The 26,401-nt window shown below is 41.9% G+C and overlaps 1 protein-coding gene across 16 annotated transcripts in view; it reads left to right on the top strand.

The window, feature by feature from the left end:
• Positions 1 to 26,401, top strand: part of LOC109889545 (protein-methionine sulfoxide oxidase mical3a) — a 128,547-nt gene that overhangs the window by 41,083 nt on the left and 61,063 nt on the right. For 12 of the 16 annotated variants that reach the window (XM_031822964.1, XM_031822967.1, XM_031822970.1 and 9 more), the window contains exons 1-2: positions 413 to 657; positions 25,903 to 26,310. In XM_031822964.1, the coding sequence (XP_031678824.1) occupies positions 26,023 to 26,310 (288 nt within the window). In that variant the 5' untranslated portion in view covers positions 413 to 657; positions 25,903 to 26,022. Of the gene's footprint in view, positions 1 to 411; positions 658 to 25,902; positions 26,311 to 26,401 lie in introns of those variants that run through there. The other 4 variants (XR_004209728.1, XM_031822976.1, XM_031822977.1 and 1 more) reach the window with 2 other exon arrangements.

Below are 26,401 nucleotides of genomic sequence, written 5' to 3' on the forward strand. Positions count from 1 at the left end.
CAGGTATCTGCATACACATATTGATCTTAGCGATCAAACAGACAGGTGAAACAATTCCACAAGGCTTTGCTGCCTCTACTGATGTTTTGGTCTATTGACTGCATCCCACTCTAGCGTCACGTTCGAAGAAACCAATCGGATTAAACGGAGTTAAAACATACGGTCTCACTTTGAACAGTTGAAGGGGTTTCTCGTTGCAGTTGTCTGACATTCAGAGTTGTATAACAAAATGAGAACTATTCCCTTTGATTACAGCAATCTAGTTTTTCTATATAGTGGTTTAATGTATGTCATTGGAATACTTGCGCAAATATGTTGTCTTCGAAAAGCGCTTCTCTTGTCGAAGGTTTATGCCACCCCCTCAACATCGTTATGCGCTCTCCCTCTCCCTCTGTCAGTTTTCAAGTTGCGTCTTCTCGCCGAATGTGCCCAACCAAGCTGCGGTATAGCCCACATAAAACATAGCTACAGTACATACATACATACCAGGCGGAATATAGAGAAGGCAAGAATAATCGAAATATGATATCTTCCCGGATATACGGCTGGATTCAATAAACATATGGACCAAAGCTAAGAGTTGCATTCGCGGATCTTTTGTAACAGTGCCGATTTTATGAGATTCTAGCTAGATTCTAGCTAGCTAACAGGAGCTAGGTAAGTAGGCTACTCCTCCTGCACGTTTCGGAATGTCACGCTTTGGTGATTAAATTGTTTAAATAATCAACTCCTTCACATCCGTTACCTTTTCTGAACTGTTTCTCCTCTAAAATTGACGTGCATTCGGTTGCAGAATACAATTTTCACTCGTTGTTTACATTAGCAGTTGCCGATTTTTGTTGGTTTGCCACATTGTAACACACGAAAGAGCTAAATTGTATAAATGATTGGCTATTATGTATGCATATCGACGTTTCATGTACTGCAAGTGGTTGACATTTTACCAGGCTTGTTACATTGTCTAATTTCGCATGAAACAATTCTGTTACGCACGAGATGAGGTAGACCTTTCTGCATTGGCTATGATCATTATTGGTCCTATATACACAGTAGGTTACACATTTTTAATGCACTACCATTTGTTCATATTAGTAACTGGTAGACGGTATAGACTAAGCTATTTATAGGCTATAAGAAAGTGGACTAAAAAGTCTACCATGACATCTGTCCTCATCACCCCTAGACCAGGCTGTTGGTATGTCTCCGTTTTCTATTTGAGGGAGAGATGTAGGCTGGCTTCTTATGCAACTTGTTTTCTTGCTCAAAGCTAGGAATCTCAAATTGATTTATGCAGATTATGGAAATGCAGGTCAACAAAAGGGTTACACTGAAACACTGGAAAATGTTATTATTCAAGACAGGAGGGAGACTGACTGCAAAGCATTGACGTCCCTAGGCACAATGAATGGGAAATATTGCACAAGAACAACAGAACGGCCCCATTCAATGTTAGAAAATTCGGTCAAAATGTTCCATATCAATCAGCGGATTTTGTTTAATATGTGCCCTTGTCAAACCATGTTTGACTCTCAAATGCCATTTTGGGTAACTCAATCTTTGCAATACTAGCTTAATGTACTGTACATGACTCATTCTGACCCAGATTTGACCATCCGCTCATACCCAAAAATCAGTCTGTGGCTAAGTGATAAGGTCTCAACCTGACAGACGTTTCCTCTGTGGACAAATGGGTTCTTACTCCTTCTTAGCAGAGCAATCCTTTGCATTTAGCCTACATCATTGATTTAGATTTTTGCTTGATTCCACTATGCTGCATTTAGCCAGGCCATTTAGGTACTGTATGCTCTGGTCATCCTAGGCCAGAACAAAGGTCTTGGGTCAGTGTTCATAGGTGATAAATACATTGCTAAGTGTCTGGGCTAACCCAGGCCCCTCTGGTCTGTGCTACTATAGATCTGCAGTCCCTTTCCCTAGAGACCCGGGATACAGTCAGAGGAGGAAGTCTGCAGGCTGACTCAGCTTTTCCAGCTGATTTTGAAGGAAGAGACTGTTGCAGTCTAGTTGGACAGGTTGGAGCTAGATTATAGAATCACCTCTCTCAGCTCTCACTATGCCACTTCACACAGGGGTCATGTTCATTAGGGACCAAACGAAGAAGAAAATGGACTAGAACAGGGAGAGACTACCTGGACTTGTCTAATAAGAAATGCCCATTTTTGTTTTCTGTTACAGAACATTTTGCTATGGTGTGCCCTAGTTAATATGACCAGGGAGAGAGTGTCCATGTGCTCCTCTGACCTATAACAGAAAGTGACTGACTGGGATATGGAAGGGAACACCATGGAGATGAAAGCAAGTGTTTAAAGTCAACTCCGGTAGAGGAGGAAGTAAACAGCTGGAAGTGACTGTCAGATTTCCCCTGAAAAGCATGGTAACATGACCCCCCCAGCCTAGTGTGTTTGGTTAGCCTTAAAAGGATATGTCTGATACCCATGCCTGTGCCAGCAACTGTTATGGTTGATGTTATGTTTTGTAACAGCTACCTCAGGAATTTATTGAGCAAGCGGCCATCTTTCATTTTAAAATCTGTCCAGTGTTCCAAATGAGGTCACCCTCGACCATTATCTCAAGAGTGTTGAGCCAACAATCTCCTTTGGCTCATGGAAAAGGACATACCATGTAAAAGCAGCCTACCGTGGAGTTCATGTGGCAGTTATAGTAGTAACTGATAACGTCAAGGAACACTGAGGTAGTCCTATCCAGTACCAGACCAGAACCAATGAACAATAATACTGTCAAGTTTGAATGAAAATGGTGCTTTTCCCATTGAGGGCAATATACAGGACATATCAGTTGTTCTTGACATGTAGTTGGTCAGTCACAATCTCACCTTTATAGCCAGTTAGTGTAGGCTATTTTGACTAATTTATACATTGACTGCAGTTTACTGATTCTCATTCTTCAAACCCTTTATGTCCTTCTGAAGGTCATTGTTGTCATATTTCACTTTTTCATCGGTTCTTCGAGGGCAACGTCAACTTAATCAAAATAGGCAGACCTTAGGGACTTTTACGATAAAGCACTTAGCTTCCTGCCAACTTAACCAAATATCTAAGTATGCCATCAAATATTAAAGAGCTGGAATTAGAAATGTCATTATATCATCAAGAATGTGGTAAAAGCTGTGCCAGCAAAGGCATTGCTGATTGTCTGATTTAAAGCATGAAGTCTAATGGTCAATTGCTTGCTTGGGGGCATTTCCATGTAAAAGGACCCATGAGCATGTCAAATGAAAAATAAGTCTATATTTGAGAAATTAAGGCATATATACATTTTTCAACCATTTTCCCTTTTAGGAATAAGCAAAGGCTTGGATTTCTGGTCAAACAGATGGAAAAGGGGTCTTAAACAACATCTTTTATATTTAGTTTCAGGAAGAAAAAAAATCTGCCTTCTGTAAATTTAAGAAACCTTGTATTTCCGTTATCAAAAATCTACATAACTTGATGATATTTTGTAATTTCTCATGAGGGAGGATAATGAAAGTTCACAGAAGTAACAAGTAAAGGTAGACCTACCAATTAGTTAGTGTATTTACTGATTATGTTTTGTTTATGAATTGATTAAACGTGTAATTCTGTTACCAAATTGGGAAATCAATAAAAGTCACAGACTACTGTTGGGTCACCTGCTACTGTCATCTCTTCCACTGGCATACTGTTATGTTCAGCTCATAACTGTTTTTCCCCCTTCTGTTGTCTGAATGCCAAAGCAAGACTGAAAACCTTCTGGACAACCCCCCCCCCCCCCCCCTCCCCCCTCGCTCTCACTCTGCCCCTCTGCCCCTCTCTCCTTTCTCCGTCCAGTTAATGTCACCTGTCCCGGTTCTTACTGACACTTACCATGACACCTACCCTCTTTCAATTTTACTTTACTTTAACAAGCATCCTCACCTACTGAGCACCAACCAACAGTGAACGTCCATGGATGTTGAAATTTGGTCAGTCCGCACTGGCCGGTCCAAATCTGAACCAATCATAGATGTCTATGTTTCACAAGTTTGGAAAGTATAGTATAATGTACTGTACTGAACTCTTCTCTGCTGTACTGTACTTTGCTGTGCTCTACTGTGCTGTCCAAACTTGTGAAACATAGATGTCTATGGTTGTTTCAGATTTGGTCTGGACCAACCAAACATGGTCTTGTTTGGGGGCAGAGCTCATTACAATATTAGCCAGTGTGTAGAATATTACCCAAATATGCAAAAGAAGGATATTGCATTTTTCTAACTTTTGTGTACAGGATACATCACCATGAAGGGAATGATATTCCTATCCATAATAATGCATTTATGTACAGTACAGATCAGGGACCCATGATGTCATTCTGTTACTGGATGTAAATCCACTTCACCTACTGTAGTTCAATAATCAAATATATATTTTTCAAACTCAAGGTGTCATGTCATAGCTGACACCCCATTCTTTCTGCAGACATCTTTTGAATCTTAATTGGGAAAACGTGGTTGCATTAAAAAACTGAGGGAGATTTTACTGTAATTCTGTTACCAAACTTTGCATCTGTACGTTTCTGCCAGTAAATGTGTTTTTGTGACATTTTCTGCATAAACGGTTCAAAAGAGGCTTTTTGCATGGACTTGTATGGTTTGTTAAACTTTGAAATCAATGGTTTTTGTCTGTGTACCAGTTTTTGAGATCTGAGGGTCAGGACTGGGTCAGACGAAGCTGTTTACATTTAGCCACTTAAGTGACCCTTGAACTTTTCCAGTGCAGCCGCAGTGGTTTTTGTTAAGCTGTATGAAAACCGGACATACAGGTAATGTGGGCTTTTTACAATTTTAAGACCAGATGTTTTTGTTTTAAGGGTTCAGCCCAAAAGCATGATACTTCTCTGAGCTCTATATGGATGCTTGCACAATTGAAGACAATTATGTGTGTGGAATAAAATGCAGAATCTCTGTTTTAAATATCCAGGGTCTGCAATTCGTTATTATTGTATGATGTCCAAATTTGTGAATCATTTCCCTATATTTGCACGGTAGAATTCAATGACTATAGTCAATTTTTACATGTTGCCTTTGAGCTGCTTTTTGAAAGCAAAAGTCGAATTGAAAACAGTGTTGGTATTGCTGAATTCGATTCTCATAATAGCAAGCTAGGACTGGTGGTTTTGCTAGCTAAACTAGCAAGTCTGTTTATTTGGTGACCATGGCAACCGCTGTGTCTATCTAGTAAAAACGTGCTAGCTACTTCAATGGATGTGGGGGAAAATGTATACTGGCAAATGAACACATTTCTAGTGGCAAATGTGTTCAAGTATAGCCATGGTATAAAAGGGATAATCAACTAGGGGCTCTATGCGTTTTCTGGAAAACAGTGCAACACAACTCCATGGAAGGTCAGTTCCACTCCACTAGTGCGTCGTGGAACACACCGTCCACGTTGTTGATTATTTTCCATAGCACGCCCCTAGTTGATTAAAACCCTGAACACTACATGATTAATATACCATTGCCTGCACTGAGGCCAGGGAGCAATGACACCCCTGGGTGTAGTACACAGCTGATTTCCCCTTCAAGATTACGCTGACTCTACCTTTCAAGTCACAGGCATCCAACACTTTTTCTCTGTTAACCCTATTTTCAAATGTTCCTCTTTGTTGTAAGTTAATAGTTGATAAGGCCACTGTGCTTTATAACAGGCTATACTGCAAGCATGTGCAACTCTTTCTCCCACAACACCCCTGCCCAACTCAAGCCCATCTCTTGAGACCACATCATATTTCACATTCGCTAACCCTCTGCATGTCAAGGTGCTCCCTGTCCCCATTACCTTCTTATCTAGAGAGAACATCATAATGGAACAGATTAACAGAACTGTGCTTGCTTGTCACAATGTCAGACTTGCTCTCATGGTGGCCCACCCCTCAGGGTCATGTGTGCTGCCCACCATATTGTGTCTCACAGATAACCTTCCCCCAGTGCCAGGCCACTGCCACCCTCGCCCCCAACTGCCCCCCTGCTGCACATCAAAGCACACGGTCGGGAAGCAATGAGGCACTTCCTCCCACTCCACCTCCTCCTGTTCCTTACTTGCTTAGCGACGGTAGTCTGGCATGCCAGGCGAGGGGGCAGGCAGGCAGAGAGAGAGATGGTAATAGGAGAAGGCACAGAAGCATGTGAGGCAATGAGTGGGAATCCATAGATGTATTAGGAGTTGGGCTTTGTTTTGTAGGTCAAAGAATTATCCATTTTCTTCTTTATGTTATGTATTTTTCTTTGTTCTTCAGGTGCAGAGCTGCATGTGCTGTCTTCCTGACCACTGTGACAGCTGTCAGGACTACATGGCCTATGTTAATTCACCTCACATTGCGTGGCTACATTCGATATCTAGGACTCTACTGGAGGAGCACTTGCTCAAGTCAAATCCCTTTAACCATATGCAGTTCAGATACTTGAAATCTACTTAATGCGGATGTACAAAAACACCCCAAAACTCTTGAGTGACATTCACGAATGAGAAACAGAGGAAGCAAAGAACCCACTTTTCACAGGCTGGCTTCTTCACACGACGTCTGGCCAAGCGTTAATTTAACTTGCCCCTGCTGCACGTAAAATCTGTTTGGGATTAAAGTGTAATTCAGGAGGAATCTTTTTTTCATGCTTTCAGGTGAAGCTATCAGCGTGTTTGACGGCTCGGCATGGTGCAGGGGTTTGGTTACCTTCCCACTGAATGAATCGACAGCAGAGCTGCTTCATTCACACAGGGAAAGCCTTTCTTCCTATGGCCCTGGGTGTTTAGAGTTGGCAGCAGCGTCTCTTACTAAACTGGGCGCGAGTGCGCATGTTGATTTTTGTCCATCCACACCAGATGGGATCAGGACACGCAGGTTGAAATATCAAAACGAACCCTGAACCAACTATATTAATTTGGGGGTTAGGTCGAAAAGCATTAAACATTCATGGCAATTTAGCTAGCTAGCTTGCTGTTGCTAGCTAATTTGTCTGGGATATAAACATTGGGTTGTTATTTTACCTGAAATGCACCAGGTCCTCTACTCTGACAATTAATCCACAGATAAAAGGGTAAACCAAGTTAGTTTCTAGTAATCTCTCCTCCTTCAGTCTTATTCTTTGGACTTTATATGCCGGTTGGCAAGCAACTTTAAGGTGCATTACCACTACCAACTGGACTGGAGGGTGGACCTCAGTTCATCATTCAATCACCCACGTGGGTATATCCTCCTATAAACCAATAAGGAAATGGGAGAGGTGGGACTTGTAGTGCGTCAAGAGTCACAAATAGAACCAAGTTCTATTTTAGCGCCGGGCTATGCAGACGGTCCTTGACGCGCAAGAGCAGTTTGGATGCAGTGATTGAATAACATGTATGTCTACATTTTATTTTGTAATGCGAGAGGTGTGGGCATGTTACTCTTGCATTGAGTAGTAGGCAGGGAAGAAATTCACAGGCTAAAATAGGCCTTTCCCACTTCTCCTGTCTCTCTTGGCCAAGTTGGCCTGGCCTGGTGTTTGGCTTGGAGCCTCCTCATGAGAGGTAGGTGACTGAACACTCCACTGCTGCTTAGGTGAAATGCTGAGAGGAGATCTTAAATAGTCTGTGGGAGGAGACTCCTCCAGTGCTGCCTGGGGGCCTGCTGGGGCAGGAGGGTTCCAACAGTTCCATAGGTCGTTGGCCCTGGGGGCAGAGGGCTGGTGGGGCCAACCTCTCTCTGTCTGTCTGGTCATTCTATGATGGACCATAGGTCCACTGATGGTGTACCCTCTGAGCTGCTCATATTCCACTCATCCAGTGGGGTTAAAGTGTGTATGTACTGCACTGTACTGTAGGCTGCAGGATTATGGCTTGTGCTCTGGGAATGTGTGTGTGGCACAGGACAGACATGTTGAAAGCCTGAGCAGTAAATGCTAGTCACTACACTACTGGCCATGATAAGGTAACCACATTTAAAACACCCAAATTTGGGACAACCGGATGAGTTTGCGGGTCAGTGTAGCCTACTTTTTTTGAGGGAGGCACCATCACTGTCAAACGTGAATGATATGCCAATCATTTGATCTCAATCAGTTTCATGGGAAGATGCATTAAGATCTTCTTGAATGACTGTTTCCTGAGCCAATTAGAGCAGATGGTGTTAACAAACTATTAGACTTCCTGTATTTTGTTTCAATCCAAGAGCATGCTGCCTATTGGTGTGCCCGGTTGATTTTTGTCTGCCTGGTAATAAAAAATAAAAAAAGACTAGTCAGCTAACCATACTAAAATCTCAAGAGGGAGATACCTAGTTAGTTTTACTACTGAATGCATTCAACTGAAATGTGTCTTCCGCATTTTACCCGACCCCTCTGATTCAGAGAGGTGCGGAGGGCTGCCTTAATCAACATCCACGTCATCGGGGGCCCGGGGAACAGTGGGTCAACTGCCTTGCTCAGGAGCAGAAGGACAGATTTTTTACCTTGTCTTCTTGGGGATTCAACCCAGCAACCTTTCGGTTACTGGTGCAACGCTCCTACCCACCAGGGTAGGTACCTGCTGCCCCTAGCTTACTCTTTTGCATCGTGCAAAATTTGGTGATGCAGAAATGAGACCACATGCTGTTTTTATGAAAATCTGGAAATATTTGGCCAAGGAAACATAGTTGGTCTCAGGGACTGTAAAACAGTTAGGAAGGGAGACTTTTAAAAGGGATTGAGTGAAGTAGCAACAAATACTGTGCTTTGAATTAGCAACTAATAAGCATGGAGAGCCTCACAAGTTTGACGAAATTACCTCTTTGTCAGAAGTGCACTTTTTGTAAGTAGTTAGGCCTAACTGTCCTCCAAGTCTAGCTTGAATATAGTCCAAAAGAATTTGAGGTAATGTGATGGTTGACAATAGGCCTATTACATACGTCTCGTCCTGCGCTGTGCAGAATATCAGCTCTCAACAACGGTTGGAGAAGTGTTTTAACATCACCAGTACCACATCCTTATGATTTATATATCTTTCCATAAGTACAAAGTGACCGGTTGGAATGTCTGACAGAAATACGGGGACAAATCAACCTTTTTAAGATAATAATATTGTCGACCCTCCACAGGAAACCTATTGAGATCATAGAAATGTGGATACTAGAACTGACATGACCATTTAAGATGACATTCAGCGGTGGGTGGACTGGACTGGCAGTCTTCTTTGTGGTAGTAATTAGAAGTTACAATTCCAATTAAATGTAAAATGTCAGTGCTGTGGCAGCTAAGTTGCAGTGGTCTGAAGGGATACTGTAGGTCCTTTCTATGAATTATATTTCTAGGATTGAAATGACACCCACCCTGCATTCAAGGGCATGTTGTGTCTTAACCGAAGGCAGGCACAACACAAAAACATCAGATGATGGGAAATGGGGTCTAAGCTATGCGAATATAGAAAAAAAAAGTGTTTTTTTGACAATTGACGGTAAAAGTTTAATAACGTATTTTTGTATTAAAGCACATTTTTGTCAAGAAATAATACAATTGTTTGATATAATTTAAACGCTTACAAACAGTGTTGTCAAACTCAACCGTTTGACCCAGTGATGAGGAACCTTTATCTACTGAATGTTTTGGCATTCAGGTCCAAAAATGCACTTTCTGACCACTTCTTCCATGGGCAAAAATGTAGCTAAAAGTTTCAAACAAATGGGATGCTGTCAAAAAGTGATTTAATTCAAATGGATTTACCCTATGAACAAAGGTCCCATATTACAAACATTGGCAAAAGGACAATGTCAGTCAATGGCAAACTGACAATGTTATTCTCATTCGAAAGTGATATATTGCATCTGCTTAGCCTATAAGAAATGATTCATTCCAATGATGGTAATTCCATGACAACAGGGTCATGGTCAAGATTGACCACATGTTCCAAATGTGCGGGACAGTCATGAATTTTGTCCCTTTGTCCTAGATCCCTCAACCAAACAATCATGTCCTGCATTTTTAGCAACGAATTCAATCACCACTCTTTTTTTTTTTAAATGGATATTCCCATTCAAGTCAACATTCTCTGATGTGTGGACCTCCAACTGTCTTTGTGGTACGATTTGTAAGTTGACATTTCAATTGTATTCCCATGATAGTACATTTAATTAGCCAAAACATGACATCCACCTTGTATCCAAGGTCATGTTGTCTCAACTGATGACAGGCACAACACAAAATCCTTAGATTATGTAAAATGGGGTCTAAGCTACAACATAATGTGAAATATGAAATAAATTGGAGTTTACACATTTTTAAGATAATTGATGTCAAAGGGGGGAAAAATGACATTTTTGAAAACATTAATATCAAATTGTTTGACAACCCTGTTTGCAAGCTTATAAATGATATCGATCTCAACCGTTTATCTTTTCCAGTGATGAAGACATGGATGTCTCATGGCATGGTGGGTTATGCAAAATGGGTCAACTTTGAGCAGCTTTATCTCTTTGAATGCTTGGGCATTCAGGTCTACAATGGGCAAATATGTATGGAATGTTTCTTTCAAATCAAAAGGAGTGATGTCAAAAAGTGATTGAATTCAAGTGGGTTTACCCCATCCTCGAGCGATACTGAAATGCAGCGTGTCTTAGTGGAACATTGCTGTTAGTTGACTTATTCTACAGCAATTCTGCAACCAAGAATGTATTTCATCAACAGCTGCTGTTGTGTTTTGAATCATGAACATGGTCACGAAAAACTTGAACTCTCTGAATGGCAAGTGAGATTTCATAATGTAAAACCGAGAGAAAGCGAGAGTCTGTTGTAATATTATTGCTACTGGTTAGGAGGAGTATTATGGCTCGAGCCCACACAATAAACGACTCTTTCACAAGCAGAAGGCTTATAGATGAAAAGCAAACATGTACCTAGTCTGAGGCCTCTTCCTCCTCTCCGGCTCCACCATTTCACAGTTGACGTGACTAAGCCTTGGAAACTACTCGCTGTACGGCTCTGTTTGCTTACAGGTTTCAGGTTAGATCCCTAGGAAACCCAATCTAATGAGTAACTAGAGATACGCCACCACACACCCTGCTATTTCCCTAAAGTATGCAAATGCTTGGAAAGATAGTCAGATATCGAAATCCCTGGAACCGTGTAACCAAATGGATTTATGACATGCAGTAGCAACAGATGCTGATTTTGTGGCTCTATTTATTAGTGCCCTGTATTTTCTCCTGTATTTTCTCCTATCTTCCTCTGTGTTCCTTTGTGTGTGTTGATGGCATTGGCAGCTGTAATGGCTGGGGCAACCCAGGGCTGGGAAGGAGGTGGTGTCTGAGTGATTTGAGAGGTAGCCTACACCAGGTGAGTGACTAGCCTGGCAGGCTCCTGTAATTGAGCATGTAAATGAAAACACACTGGCCATTCAATCCGATTATACAGCTACTGGTACTAGTAGAATTTAAAAGGAGCAATCTTTTGTTGCTGCTAAATACTCCCCTTGAGTAGTTAAGAGATTTTGAGTTACTACTATAAAGTAATTCATTTCTTTCCATGGCTTTGACTGAGTTCCCTAACAAATCCAATGACCCATAGTCTGGGATGGGATGATTTTTTAAAAGAAAAATCTGGAATTCAATCGCTTTCCAATTCAGAAGAAATCCCATGTCCAGTTAAATTGGCAGGAACTGAAATGGAATTCAACTCTGTCCTTGAAGGGTCAGTCCAGTGTCTGACCCAGTGGTGCCATATGGAATATTGTTTGCGTGAGCTGTAGGACAATTGATGTTGTGGAAGAGATGGGTCGAGAGGTTTTTGGGTGAAGGACAGGCTCGCAGCACAGGCTGGCTGAAACCTGACCGCCTGAACATGTGAACATAACCAGACAGCCTAGTTAGAGAAAATGATGATAGATCGGACTAGATGCCCAAGAGGTGTCTGTTATTCTGCTGAGCATTAGTTTGTCTGGATGGAAATGGTTTTCCAGTCTGGTGCGGAGGTGAAATTCCCCACACATTATCGCAAGTGGTTTTGTATCAAAATCAGAGCAGGGGTTTGTGAAGTATGACCATCACAGCCTGAAGTATATGTTTTTGCTTCATATAAGATGTGAAAGACAGATGGTTCGAAGTTGGTCTTTGCCAGATGTGGTTTTTAGTTACAGTCAACAACAATTGTGTACTCAATGTGCTCTGAATCTTTGTCTTTTCGTAGCTTTTTGACTAGACAACCATCTGTTCCTGCAGTGGAAACTGAAAAAGGGAAAGGGTTGAGCCTGCCCTTGTATGTTTTAACTTTTATTAGTGATATGTACAGGATACACATGGTATACACTGTCCAAACAAATGCTTACTTGCAGGTTCCTCGACAAAGCAACACCAATAAGAAAAGAACATGTAGTAAATGAACATGTAGTAAATGAACATGTAGTACATGAACATGTAGTACATGAACATGTAGTACATGAACATGTAGTAAATGAACATGTAGTAAATGAACATGTAGTACATGAACATGTAGTACATGAACATGTAGTACATGAACATGTAGTAAATGAACATGTAGTACATGAACATGTAGTAAATGAACATGTAGTAAATGAACATGTAGTAAATGAACATGTAGTACATGAACATGTAGTACATGAACATGTAGTACATGAACATGTAGTACATGAACATGTAGTAAATGAACATGTAGTACATGAACATGTAGTACATGAACATGTAGTACATGAACATGTAGTACATGAACATGTAGTACATGAACATGTAGTACATGAACATGTAGTACATGAACATGTAGTACATGAACATGTAGTACATGGCTCACTAGAATATAATACATTTTTAGCCGAAGTATAATACACGGAAGGCACAATTTATAGTCCAATATTTACACGTGTATCAGGGAAGGGGGGGATTATGGGGCAAGTGTTTTAAATTGTGCAGTATTAGCAATAGCAAATCAGAGTCTGGTGGCAACAGTTGTGATGTGATTGTGTGTGGAGATGACAGGCTTACAAAAGGTATATTTGATTTAGAACAGAATGGTTAGTGACCAGGGCTTAGGCCAACCCCCATATATTCACCTATTGACTTCAGGGCTCTAATAATGTTGACATGGGCAAAAAAATGATATAGAACATCCGTAGTATAGTCTGCCCAGGTCAGTATGTGCTCCATAAATGTTCTGATAACTTTAAGGTCTAATATAGCTCCACATTTTCACAGATAATGTTTATATGATGTTGGATAAGGACATGATAATGCTTTCATAAAGCATTTGTTGTGGAACCAGAGTTTCATCTGGCTTCCACATAACCATCTGTGTGTCATTTTATCTTAACTAGTGTGGAGCCCTACAGCTGCTGCGGTCACGCATTCCCTGTAGCCAAATCTCCGCAGCCTGTTCATAATCACACCTTTTATCTTGTCCTTGTCGTCTGTCTGGCTGGCTGGAGGGTGGCGGTCTGTGCAGATGAGAACTGACTGGTGATTCTGAGTCTGCCACTTGAATGCGTACAACATTTCTCAGAAAGGGCCGTAAATCAACACGTACTGTAACTCATGACATTTCTGATTTTCATAACCACCTGCCTGGCGAAAAGTAATTCACTTAAGGTGAGCAAGAATTGAACGTGTTTTGTGTCCACTCCGGACCGTACTAATCCAGCCAGCCTTGGTACGTTTTGCTCCACCACCCAGTCCCTCCTCTGCCTTTAATCCCAGACAGAGCATGTGAGAGGAGTTGAGCTGTCAGAAATCCTGCTCACCGCTAATCACAGGACAAAAAAACTATCGCTCCATTCATCAAAATCACAATTTAACCAACACCCATCAATTTTTTGGACTTACCATTTGGTTTGGAAGTATTGAAACCAAACCATATGATTTGAATGGAAAGTATTATAATAAACATGAAAGGTGAATGCAATAAGCGCTCATAATTTCAAATAGGCCACATGTCATATTAAACAGCATATAAAAACTCTAAATAGGTCAGGAGCCAGACGGGGAGACTAAGAAGGAAAATGAGTCCATGTGATGGTTCCTGGAGAGCAGGTCAGCAGTGGAGAATATCCTCTCCACACCTGCAGAGCCACTGGGGATGATAAACACCCTTTATGCCACTCTTGCTGGCTGGGCAGGGATGCATTTGGTTCTCTATAGGTCGGCCTGAAGGTTTTTAGGCTAAATAACCCAATCAAAATGGAAAGCTCCTTGAAAGAATATGCCAGACCTATTGGACCAAAATCAACTATGGCCTATTGTATAGATAATAGAACAGATTTTTTTGTTTATAATTACGTTGCTATAATGACACATAGCTACCCACCACGTTGCTATAATGACACAATTAGCTACCCACCTCGTTCCTTTCTTTTAGCATGTGCACATAGTAAGTACGCCATCATGCTTTCGGGATATGTGTCTTTTCAGGTTCCACAATGATTATTTAGTTGTGGATGTTACATCACTGCACTCCCTCTTTTGCTATTGGTCCTCATCTTTGTAAGTCACCTTGATTTAGCACCTGTGTGTTTGATCGGTTTCTTTATGAAAAGATTTAGCTAAAGCAAGGGGCTATAGATAGCAGAACACAAGTAGACTACAAATGCATGCTGGGACGGGCATGCCCTGATCTCGTGAAGTGAGCGCTATTGGAGTGAAATTGGAGCGGGCGAGAAGGCCGACGCTCCAGCCTTTTGGAATCTCGCTCAGCCTCCAGTCAATTAGGCACACTCCTCACTCCAGCTCCACTCTGCTCACATACTCTGAACACAGAACCACATTTTGCGTGCGCTTGCCAGCTATTCGTCTGTCACTGATACTACCATACCTTAAACACAGCCTCATCCCAGGAGCAACAAGAGAAGGGCAGCAGAGATGATTGTGTGACCACACACTAGCTGCGCCACTGGGATTCCCCTGGTCCCCAAGGTGTGGTTCACTTCATCCACACCACCTGACTGCTCCGTAGAGGGGATTTGACATCATGCTGTCATCTTACTGTGTTGTAGTTCAGACAGCAGTGTCAGGGCTAGTGATTCCTGGAGCATCGGGATCCCTTTCCGGGAACTGTCTCTGGAGGCTTCCATTGCAGAGTTCACTGGGAGAGTGCTTCTCTCTGTAACAAAGGAAAAGAGAGGAGAGTGAGGAAGGACAGAGGGAAGCATAGTCTGGAAAAGGGACAGTAGAGAAAGGAGGGGGATGAAGGAATTAGATGATTGAGGTGATTTATTGCACATTTTCACTCAACGTTGTAAAGCTGAAATCCATTGTTTGACTAGGTTATCTGAAAATAACTCTTGTTCATTTCCGTTTACATCTTAGTCATTCAGCAGACTCTCTTATCCAGAGCGACTTGCAGGAGACAGAAGGGTTAAGTGCCTTGCTCAAGGGCACATCAACAGATTTTTCACTTAGTCAGCTCGGGGATTCGAACCAGCAAACCTTTAGTTACTGGCCCAACGCTCTTAACCGCTAGGCTACCTGCCGCTGTCCTTTTGTATTGTAGGCTACTGATTTGTAAATGAACATTATTTACAGTACATTTTCCTGTTACATGGCAGTGGACTTCAGTCTCTGGTGGAAGTAGGCTCCAGCCTTAATGATCTGTACATAGAGACCAGTGGACTATATGATACAGAGGCGATAACACATGGAGGGGGCCTACTGTAAGAACTTCACTTTTGGTGACCTTTTTTAAAGGGATCTTCACATTATCTTCCCATTATAAATTGCAAAAGGGGTCAGGTGGGGATCAGTTGAATGCTTGTTCTATTGCCAACATGACTAGCTAAGATATAAAATACGATCTTACAAGTGTTAGTCTTTCATAAGGAAATTCAGAGAAACAGATTGTTGTTTTGGTGCGCATAGAAAGTCATGAGTGCATTCATGTGCGTGTCCCGCAGTGAACAGACAAACAGGCTCCTTCTGTTCAGAACAGGCTCAATTCGTCAGGGCATGGACTCTACGAGGTGTCAAGTGTTCCACAGGGATGCTGTCCCATGTTGACTCCAATGCTTCCCACAGTTGTGTCAAGTTGCCTGGATGTCCTTTGGGTGGTGGACCATTCTTGATACACAGAAAACTGTTGAGCATGTCCTTAATTTCATATGCGGATTTTGGTTATTCTCCGTAATGGGTCCATATGCACGATTACTGCGTCCATAATACCACAGTCGACTGCAGTTACTGCACTTTTACTACAGTTTCAAAACTGCAATGTTTTTTTTGTAAGTGATGGAATCGGATATTTCAAACCACCAATCTGATTACCCTGCGACTTGTGTCCGAACAGTCAAATCTGATTTATTTGCCCTTTTTAGGCTGTTATTTGGCATAACTTGTTGCTTGCTAGCTTCTCTGTTAACAGCTTTGACAACAACATGTGCTAGCTAAATAGCTTGTTTTTCACAAACAAATTAGTGAATGCGCTGGAAAGTTGAACAGCTAGCTAGTTGACTGATGTGGCTAGCCAAAAATGGCATCTTATCCTTTGAGGCATTAAAAAGCGTTCTTCCACTGATGTTGAACATTCAAACGTCCATGGCAGGCACCTTCGCTTGCTACATAACTTCTGAGTGATGGAAAACACCTGCACCACCAATCAGCCTACACCAATGCGCACACCCGTCGTTACTATGCCAACTACAGTAGCCATGTCAGCAAATGACTGCTGTCTGAACACACAAATCTGATTTGGTCACTTGCAACTTGCTGTTTGGACAGTCAATATTCCAAAACAGATTTGAAAAACGAAACTAATTTGAGCATTAAGGCCTGCAGTGTGAACAAGGGTTTAAGTCTTCAAGATCCTCTCCATTCAAACACGTTTTAGAATAGAAAGTGATATAATCCAACCTCAAAGCTGTGTGTGTGTGTGTGTGTGTGTGTGTGTGTGTGTGTGTGTGTGTGTGTGTGTGTGTGTGTGTGTGTGTGTGTGAACGCTTACATTTGTGTGTGTATGAGCTATAGGTAACTGCCAGAATAAAGGAAACACCAACCAGGTGTTAATAGGGTGTTGGGGCACCACGAGCTAGAACAGCTTCAATGCACCTTGGCATAGGTTCTACAAGTGTCTGGAACTCTATTGGAGAGATGCGACACCATTCTTCCACAGGAAATTCCATAATTTGGTGTTTTTGTTGATGATGGAAAACACTGTCTCAGCCAGCGCTCCAGAATCTCCCATAAGTGTTCAATTGGGTTGAGATCTGGTAACTGAGACCGCCATGGCATATGGTTTACATCATTTTCAAGCTCATCAAACCATACAGTGACCACTCGTGCCCTGTGGTTGGGGGCATTTTCATATGGGGCAGAGCCATGGTAGCCTGTAATGTGTGTGGTGTGTGAAAGCCTGTCATATAGCCTGTCTTATATCTTATATCATATCTTTCATTTGTTTCTTCCCAATAAAAGCCCTGTGCGGGGGGTCTTAATAAGGACACCTTCTGAATAAGCCGATGACACAGGAAACGTCTTGATTTCCGGGCTTCGGCTTTGGAAAAGCTTGAATTGTTTGCATTGAGTGGCCCATTCCTGTCTCTCCCATCCCACCCGTTCTCTCTCTCGATGTCACTTAGCTATTTCTAATCATGCCCATGAAGTTAAGTTTCCGCCACTGAGACTTGATAGTGTTTTCTTAATGTCCTCTGAGTTTAATTTATACCTACTCTATGTAACAGAAATACATTGCACAGTATTTCCTTTTGCGTGGATAGTATCCACATTACTCTAGCCTATAATTGTATAGTCTTATCTGGTCTGGAAATGGCCAGGCATGGCAGTGTAGCATTTCACATGGGATCTGGAACACTAGCATACGGCGCACCGGTGACATGGCACATCCTGTGTTGACTGTCTGGCTTGAATCACCCGGCCAACCGCCACCCCCCTCCAGACCTTGAGTCGTTTCTGGGTTGTAAAATGTTTATAGCTTCATTAGAAGTGAGGTGAAGTGTGCCATGGGGCTGTGATTCTGGTGAAATGCTCTTTGCTCCATTGATGCTCCCCCATTATGACGTGTCCTTCCCTCCACACTAGGATCTAGCGGTTTGGGTTTTCAGGATCTTGAGAGTAAATCCTTCAGTCCCTATGAACAGTCAGTGTGGAAATGACCACAGAGAGAACACCTTTTCAGGATCTGCTCAATTCCAGTCAGTTTCAAAAGGGGGATTATTGTCCTGACAAAACAAAAGGAAACTGGGATACTCTGTCCACATGGTGTCTGGGAAACTTCTCTGTGTTTCTGGTTATCCTTGGCCTCAAAAGTGTTCCAGTAGCTAGAGGGACTGTTCTCTCCTCCCCTGTCCTGTGCTGCTTAACACCATTCAACGTCATATTCGCCATCTCCAGCACCACCCCAACATCAACATATGTGGGAATAGTGCGTTTCTGTTTCGTAGTAAAAAAAGAGAGAGGAAGATAAGTGTTTCCAATGACATCATTGGTATGAATCATGTTATTTTAACCAATTATGACTAGGCGTTGGAAACACTTATCTTCCTCTTTATTTTTTTACTACAAAACTTAGAAACTATTTCCACATATGTTGGGGTGGTGCTGGAGATGGTGAATATGAAGTTGACATTTTTGGAAATGCCCCTTTTTAAAAGTCTGATTCTGACCCACTGTTCTTAGATGAGACCATATAGGGCAGTAAGGGGCACACAGAAATGTCATTTTGGAAGTTGAGGACTGTAACTGCTGAGGTGTTCCACTACTTTCAGTGTTAGGAAACATACACCGTGTATGAACAGAGGATCCCAGAGGAGGAGCCTGGTTCATAGTTACTGTAGTGTGTTCCTGTCTCCTGCCGGTGTATTTCAGAGGTTATCCAAGGTACAGGGAGGAACTGAAGGTGGCTGTAGGTAGTGTACACCAGCTGGAGAACCCACACAGACTGAACACCACAGCTGCAGACGGCCTTCTCAAGGAGCCCTTTGAGGTATTTAGGGAGAGTGGAAACATGTAGGTGGTGGTGTCCAGGGAAAGGGATATGTGGGCCATTGTGGAGAGGCCACCTCTGCAGGCGCTGCACTTCCAGAGCTGAGAGTTGTTTTGACAGCGGTGAGGAGTTGGCAGGGTGTGAAACATTTAACAAAAATATAACACGCAACATGTAAAGTGTTGTTCCAGTGTTTTGTAAACTGAAATATAAAGATCCCATAAATGTTACATAAACTCTCATATGCAGATAACATCTATGCTGGCTGGGTAGCATACAGGTTTTTAGCAAATGTTTGAAAAGGGCCCCTTCACAAAAGCTATTGTGTCAAATCCAGTGCTCTTCAGATCTCCTTCCATGCATTCGTGAGGGTATTTGAAATGTATAAAACCTGAAAAGCACAAAAATCTTATTTCTCTCAAATGGTGTGCACAAATTAGTTTACATCCCTGTTATGAGCATGGCATATAAGCTGATAAACCTCTTAAATGTAATGGCAAAATGTAGATTTCCGCCTAAAAAGACATACCCAAAAGTAACTGCTATTCATGTGTAATTACCTGATTCTGACATGCAAAAACGTGGTATATTTGGAAAGAAGACATCTGGGTGAATATGAGGAAATGATCAGAAGATAGATAGGAGTTACATAGTTCAGAACACACAAGATCAAGCACACACAAAATAACCGTATTTCATTGACGAGCTATAAGTGAATTATTGATTCCCAGAGCTGAAAACACATCAGATGGCTTCCACGTGATTAATATCAGAAAACAATATGGTTTTGATAGACCTAACAACTAGAAATGGGCAGATGTTGTAGTAAGTGGTGTCACGTTTGGTCACGGGACATTTCCAAGTCTTCCTAAACCTCTCCGAAGTGGCATATGTTAGATAATTACAGTGCTATTACATATTTGCAATCCCTAAATGCTATTTTTTCAGTATAAAAACACAATTTCTACCATATCAACCTCACTCAAAAATTGTGGTGGTGTTATGGGTAATTCAGTGTCCTTTCAACCTCTCCAAACTGTCTGAATGTGGTAATTGCACAGTTTTTGCACACTGGATGTGCCTAAAAGTTATTATTCACTATAAAAACTACATTTCTACAACACCAACCCCTCTCAAACATTGTGGTGCTGTGTTTTTTCAAACTCTCCAAAGTGCCTGAACGTTTATCCTAGGCATGTCCAATGTCTTGGGCCTACATACAAATGAACTGTTTACAAAAACTGAATAAAAGCAACGTGTATATACACATACATTTAAAAACCAAAATCATGTCTGATCAAACCAACTTGGTTACACACATGTCCTAAAGAAGGTGCAAAAATAGAAACAAGCTGAACTATTTATGAATGGTGTTGGTTTTACATCCCAGGTGTAGATGATTCCACTTTCCCCATAGCTTGTGCATGTCGTGATGAGTCTTTGAAGCAGTCCCTCTCTGTCAGGAAACAAAAAGTGACCGGACAGAAGGTCTGGCATTTCCCCCTTTCCCCCCCTGTGTTTTGAGCAATGCTGCAGTTCTTCCTTTTGTCATGTGTGTTGGATAGTGGCGTTCAGCTTGAGGGGGGGGGGGGGGGGTCCTTGTGATGGTGTTGAGGTTGCTCAAATAAAGGGATATATTGTTGTAAGACACAAAATTACAGTTGACAAAATTTACAAAACGACATTACTATGAAGTAAAAAGACCAAGCCTAAACGTTATCTGTAATGTGACTCACATGGAAGGTGTGAAGCACACACACACACACACACACACACACACACACACACACACAATGCAAACAGTAACAATTTGGAGACACAGGCAGAGGTGAGAAACTCAAATTAACAATGGCCATGAGAGTGTAGTGGCCTCTACAAAGATACAAGGATGAAACTTAGAAAATAACTACTTTGAAATGATAGAACATTGAAATGACTTGTTACACAGGCCTATGTCAACTAAATCCAAAGCACAAAAAGCAGACCACTTCTAAAAATACTAAGCAGGCGACGTCATATTTTTGATGCGCAAAGATGTAGTCACTCGGGGGACATTCGATGTTTCCATATCATATAACATTGGCAATAGGCTAGATTTGTTTCTACCAACCTAAGGATTCATTTGATATCCCCATGTAGCTATAGCTCAAACACAGGCCAAATCGAAGCTTACCTTGTTTGCTGCTTGGTGAAAACATGTAAAATAAACATTTTGACTCTCGGGCCTGGTGGTCAATAATGGTAGGTCACAGGCAGACTAATATGATACCCTCATGATCTGTGGAGTCCCGGCTTTCGGCGTGTATCAACGGATTCCGTGTTAAAACCTCTCTAGGGTATGTGGGACGCTAGCATCCAGTGAGATTGCAGAGCGCCAAATTCAAATTCAGAAATACTCATTATAATAATTCAGAAAAGATGCAACTATTTTACATAGTTTTAAAGATTAACTTCTTGTGAATCCAACCACGGTGTCAGATTTTTTTTTTAAAGAAGCTTTACGGCGAAAGCATACCTTGCGATTATTTGAGAACATAGCCCAGCAGACAAATCATTACAAACAGTAACCAGCCAAGTACAAGAGTTACACAAGTCAGAAATAGAGATACAATTAATCACTTACCTTTGATGATCTTCATATGGTTGCACTCAGAAGACATTCATTTATTCAATAAATGTTCCTTTTGTTTGATAAAGTCTCTTTATATCCAAAAACCTCCGTTTTGTTTGCACTTTTTCTTCAGTAATCCACATGCTCAAACGCAGTCACAACAGGCAGACAAAAAATCCTAATAGTATCCGTAAAGTTCGTCGAAACATTTCAAACGATGTTCATAATCAATCCTCAGGTTGTTTTTAGCCTAAATAATTGATAATATTTCGTCAATATAAAATGTCAATATAAAAGGTAAACAAGAAAGGCACTCTCTCGGGCGCGCGAATGAAAAAGCTCTGTGACACGTCAGGGTCCACTCATTCAGACTGCTCTTACTCCCTCATTTTTCGGAATACAAGCCTGAACCCATTTCTAAGACTGTTGACATCTAGTGGAAGGCATAGGAACTGCCATTTGAGTCCTAAGTCAATGGATACTGCAATGGCATTGAATCAAACTGCAACAACAACAAAAATCAGTCTTCCGGAATGGACTTTTCTCAGGTTTTCGCCAGCCAAATCAGTTCTGTTATACTCGGACACTATTTTAACAATTTTGAAAACTTTAGAGTGTTTTCTATCCAAATCTACCAATTATATGCATATCCTATCTTCTGGGCCTGAGTAGAAGGCAGTTTAATTTGGGCACGCTTTTCATCCAAAATTCCAAATGCTGCCCCCTACCCTAGAGAAGTTAATTTAGTTTATGCTTCACAACGCTAGCAGCCACAGTTGTCTCAATTTTTACATGCTGACTGCAGTAATGTCCACCAGAGATGTTGCCAGAGAATTGAATGTTAATTTTTCTACTATTTAATTTTACCTTTATTTAACCAGGCAAGTCAGTTAAGAACACATTCTTATTTTCAATGACTGCCTGGGAACAGTGGGTTAACTGCCTGTTCACGGGCAGAACGACAGATTTGTCCCTTGTCAGCTCAGGGGTTTGAACTCACAACCTTCCGGTTACTAGTCCAACGCTCTAACCACTAACCACTAGGCTACCATGCCTCCAACATCGTTTTAGAGAACTTGGCAGTACTTCCAACCGTCCTTACAACTGCAAATAGCGTGTAAACATGCCAGCCCAGGACCTCCACATCCAGCTTCTTCACCTGTGGGATCGTCTGAGACCAGTCACCCGGACAGCTGATGAAACTAAGTAGTATTTCTGTCTGTAATAAAGCCCTTTTGTGATGAAAAACTCATTCTGATTGGCTGGGCCTGGCTCCCCAGTGGGAAATCATGTGAAATCCATAGATTACGGCCTAATGAATTAGGGTCTTATATGAACTGTAACTCAGTAAAATTGTTCCATGTTGCGTTTATATTTTGTTCAGTATAGTTTTAATCCAAAGTTAAAGGAACAATTTCCAGCATTGAATATAGGCTGTAAAAATACATTTATTTAGTAGGCTATACTCAAACTATTATCAGCTGCACCAATTTAAACTTGATATGGCCTGCTCTGCCTATGGTTTAAGTGAACGAAAGCCTGAATAATGAACTGATAATAAACTGAATTAGCCTATCGTAAACATGCCTGCTTGCACTATTTGCAGGTTGTGTATCCATCTACCAGGTTTTTGTCTACAATGACTCCAAAAACCTTCCAAACCAAACCGGGGATTTCACTCACACAGCACCTGTTTCCTAGATGGTGTTGTTCATAACCTTTCTTTTTATTTTTCCGGTTAGGCCTACGTTAGCCATTTTCATATGAGCTAGGCTAGCCAGGAAAACTCACGTGGCAACATATTTTCACGTGGGGGGGATGAAACCATAAGTTTCAGCACCACACAAATAACGGACAGTTCCCTGATCCACTGCATTCGTGGCTGGTAGCCTACATGTCTGCCTCGCTGCCCACAGAATGGAATTCCCAACACAACAAGCTCCTGGATTTGTAAAAATGAATGATGGATTGAAAACGTTTCCGACACTCAATATAATTGTTCTAAACTGGGAGTTGACCCACGGGTTAAAATAATGTTTTCATTTTTTTGCGGGTCAACTGCGGGGAACCGTGGATATCTGACCAGATGCAGGACTTTACTATCTGTTAAAGAATGAACTATGGCGGTTCATATTATTGTTGAATAGGTTTTGAATTCTGGAATTATATGGGCTAGCCTAATTCTGATGAATTTGAAAAGGTTGGACACTTACAGGCTCTAGGTCAGTGTCCAGTCTCTGTCCACTCCTGCCTGCAAGCTCTGTCCTGGAATATGATCTGACGACTTAGATCCCTGCTGTGTGGATCAAAGGATTGAGAGACATCATACCCACTGCAGTCTGCCGCACTGACCTCTCAGACAACCGATACAGTCCAAAGCTCTTTAACGGTATCTCAGTAACTGTGTCTTCCTCGTTTTATATCAGTAGCTAATAGCCTTGCCGTGACACATTCAACACGAAATTGATATAGGCCTATGCGAAGTGTGTATCACTCTTAATGCGCAACTATCACCACATTGTATAATAGTCCACGATCATTTTGAACTGAGATATTAAAACTCTTTACTGTGCCCTTCACAATGCAATTTGCCATTCAGGAGGTTAAAACATGTATTAGTTGTCCAGTGGTCAGATTGGTCTGAAATGTGATCCATCCTACTGCCTACTGAAGCACTATCTGTGAACATAATTGTGAACCCTGCTCCAACTTCTAACCAGGGACGTCAGCTCTCTTCCCTGTTGCCTCTGGGGATTTTTATGCGAACCGGGCACATCACAATATACCCATTGCTCTGCAAAAATGGTTGGATCACACGCAGTACAGTACAGAGGCTGTTGCCTGTCATTCACTGCTGACCTGATTACGTTGTCTCATGCTTTCTCTTCATCCTTGCATATCTGTGTGATTATGGATTCGTCAATGGAATTGAATTGCGGTACACAATCAGCGCTTGGATATTTTGTTGTGCTTTATGTTCTGGCGTTTTGTAGCTGATTCGGCTAATCTATGAATTTCCTGTTTTTGATGCAGCGGATATGATATCCCATTGGATCCTGTTGGATCACTTCTTCAAGACTGTCAATAGAACAACATAGGGGATAGGCTGCACCAGTGATGTGTGGTGAGGTCGGTGGCTGGGTAGGAACTGGCTATTATCAAAGCCAGATTTAATCAAATAAACCTTGATGAAGCCCAGGTTTACCATAAAACCGACAACCATTGTGAGGCTATTAACATTAACTGTACAAACATTTTCACCAAATGTAAATCCCAATGTAGTCGAGATACACAAGCGACCAAATAACACACTGCTCGACTCAGCTCAGCCATAGACCCGTTGTAGCGTGCAGAGTAACAACTGATAGGTGTGGTACTAAAAGACCAATATTATTCGGAAATAATTTGCAACGCATAGCCTTTCACAATGGATTTACAATTCTTCCAATGTGCGGTGTGCACACACACAATAATATTACGTGTGATATTATTACACACACATTTAGTCGCATCCATCTTGTAGAAGCCAAGGCTCGGGCCCGCACTGAGTGGCGGAGAAGCCCCGTTCCCCATATGTCGACAAAGTACATTGTGAAATTTTCCCACAAGTGGACAGTCCAGTACTCGTTGTTCGCCTGCCTGCCCGACCGCGAGGGAGATGGTGGTTGCCTTGCCTGTCATGAATATAGTCACGTGCTGTATGCTGCCCTTGTCTGGTCTTAACTTTCATTATAGTTGATGTTCCACTATTCGAAACCTCCATGATTATTCCAACTTGGAAAGTTGTTTGAGGTGCAGTATAGAGGTAGTGTCCGTACGTCAAGTTGTTTTTGCTAGAAATCTAGCAGTTCAGGTATGCTAGCAATCTTTGTTCAGCACCAAATGATGTAGACATGCCAAATGCAGACCCTGTCCATTCCGGTGACTGGACGAATGAAGGCCGCGCACGTCAAGGATTTTAATGGATTCAAATGGATGGAAAGAAAGTCATGAATTTTTAAACATAGATTTAACCTTTATTCATGAATACCCTATTATTCGGGAGGTTTTGTTGTTACAGTTTTAGAAAATGTTGAGATTTTGAGCATAACAGCCACCAGAATCATTCAGAAACAAAGATTAGATATCAATATATTTTCTTTCATTATAATAACATTTTTAGATTTGGCTTTTCACAGCAGCTTTTTAAAATGAGATTATTACAGAGTAAGCACTGGCTACACGTCACTGGTCTACACTGTAGCCAGAGGTCTTTCTAACAAGTTGTTTAAGGAAGATCATTCAAGGACGTTCCAAATCAAACTCGGTAATGTGTCATGATAAACTTGTGAAATATGCAAACATTCTCATAACTCCCGACGCTTCTCCTCTTTCTCCCTGACAGAATGAGGATGCCTGAGACGGGGAGATAAAGACTTCACCGGAGCAGAGTGTGTGCTTGAGCCAGGGGCTGGGGCCTGACCAGAGACCCCCAGAGGCCCCCAACTGGGGGGGGGGGAGGTCCATGGGGACCATGGGGGACCTGGGAGGCTTCACCACCACAGGGGAGAGGGTGAACCCAGCCCACATCCTGTTTGACCGCTTCGTCCAGGCCTCCACTTGCAAGGTCACACTCAAGGCCTTCCAGGAGCTCTGTGACCATCTGGAGCTCAAGCCCTGTGAGTACCGGGTCTTCTACCACAAGCTTAAGTCCCGGCTCAACTACTGGAAGGCCAAGGCACTCTGGGCTAAGCTTGACAAGCGGGCCGGCCAGAAGGAGTACAAGAAAGGACGTGCATGTACCAACTCTAAGGTATGTGATGTAACTTGTCTCATATCCTTGTTCAAAGTACCTCAGAGAGTATTATTTCTGTATATAGAGAGTTAGAGTTATTTCTCGATAT

This window comes from Oncorhynchus kisutch, linkage group LG4 (genome assembly GCF_002021735.2).
Source record: "Oncorhynchus kisutch isolate 150728-3 linkage group LG4, Okis_V2, whole genome shotgun sequence".
NCBI classification, from domain to species: Eukaryota; Metazoa; Chordata; class Actinopteri; order Salmoniformes; family Salmonidae; genus Oncorhynchus; species Oncorhynchus kisutch.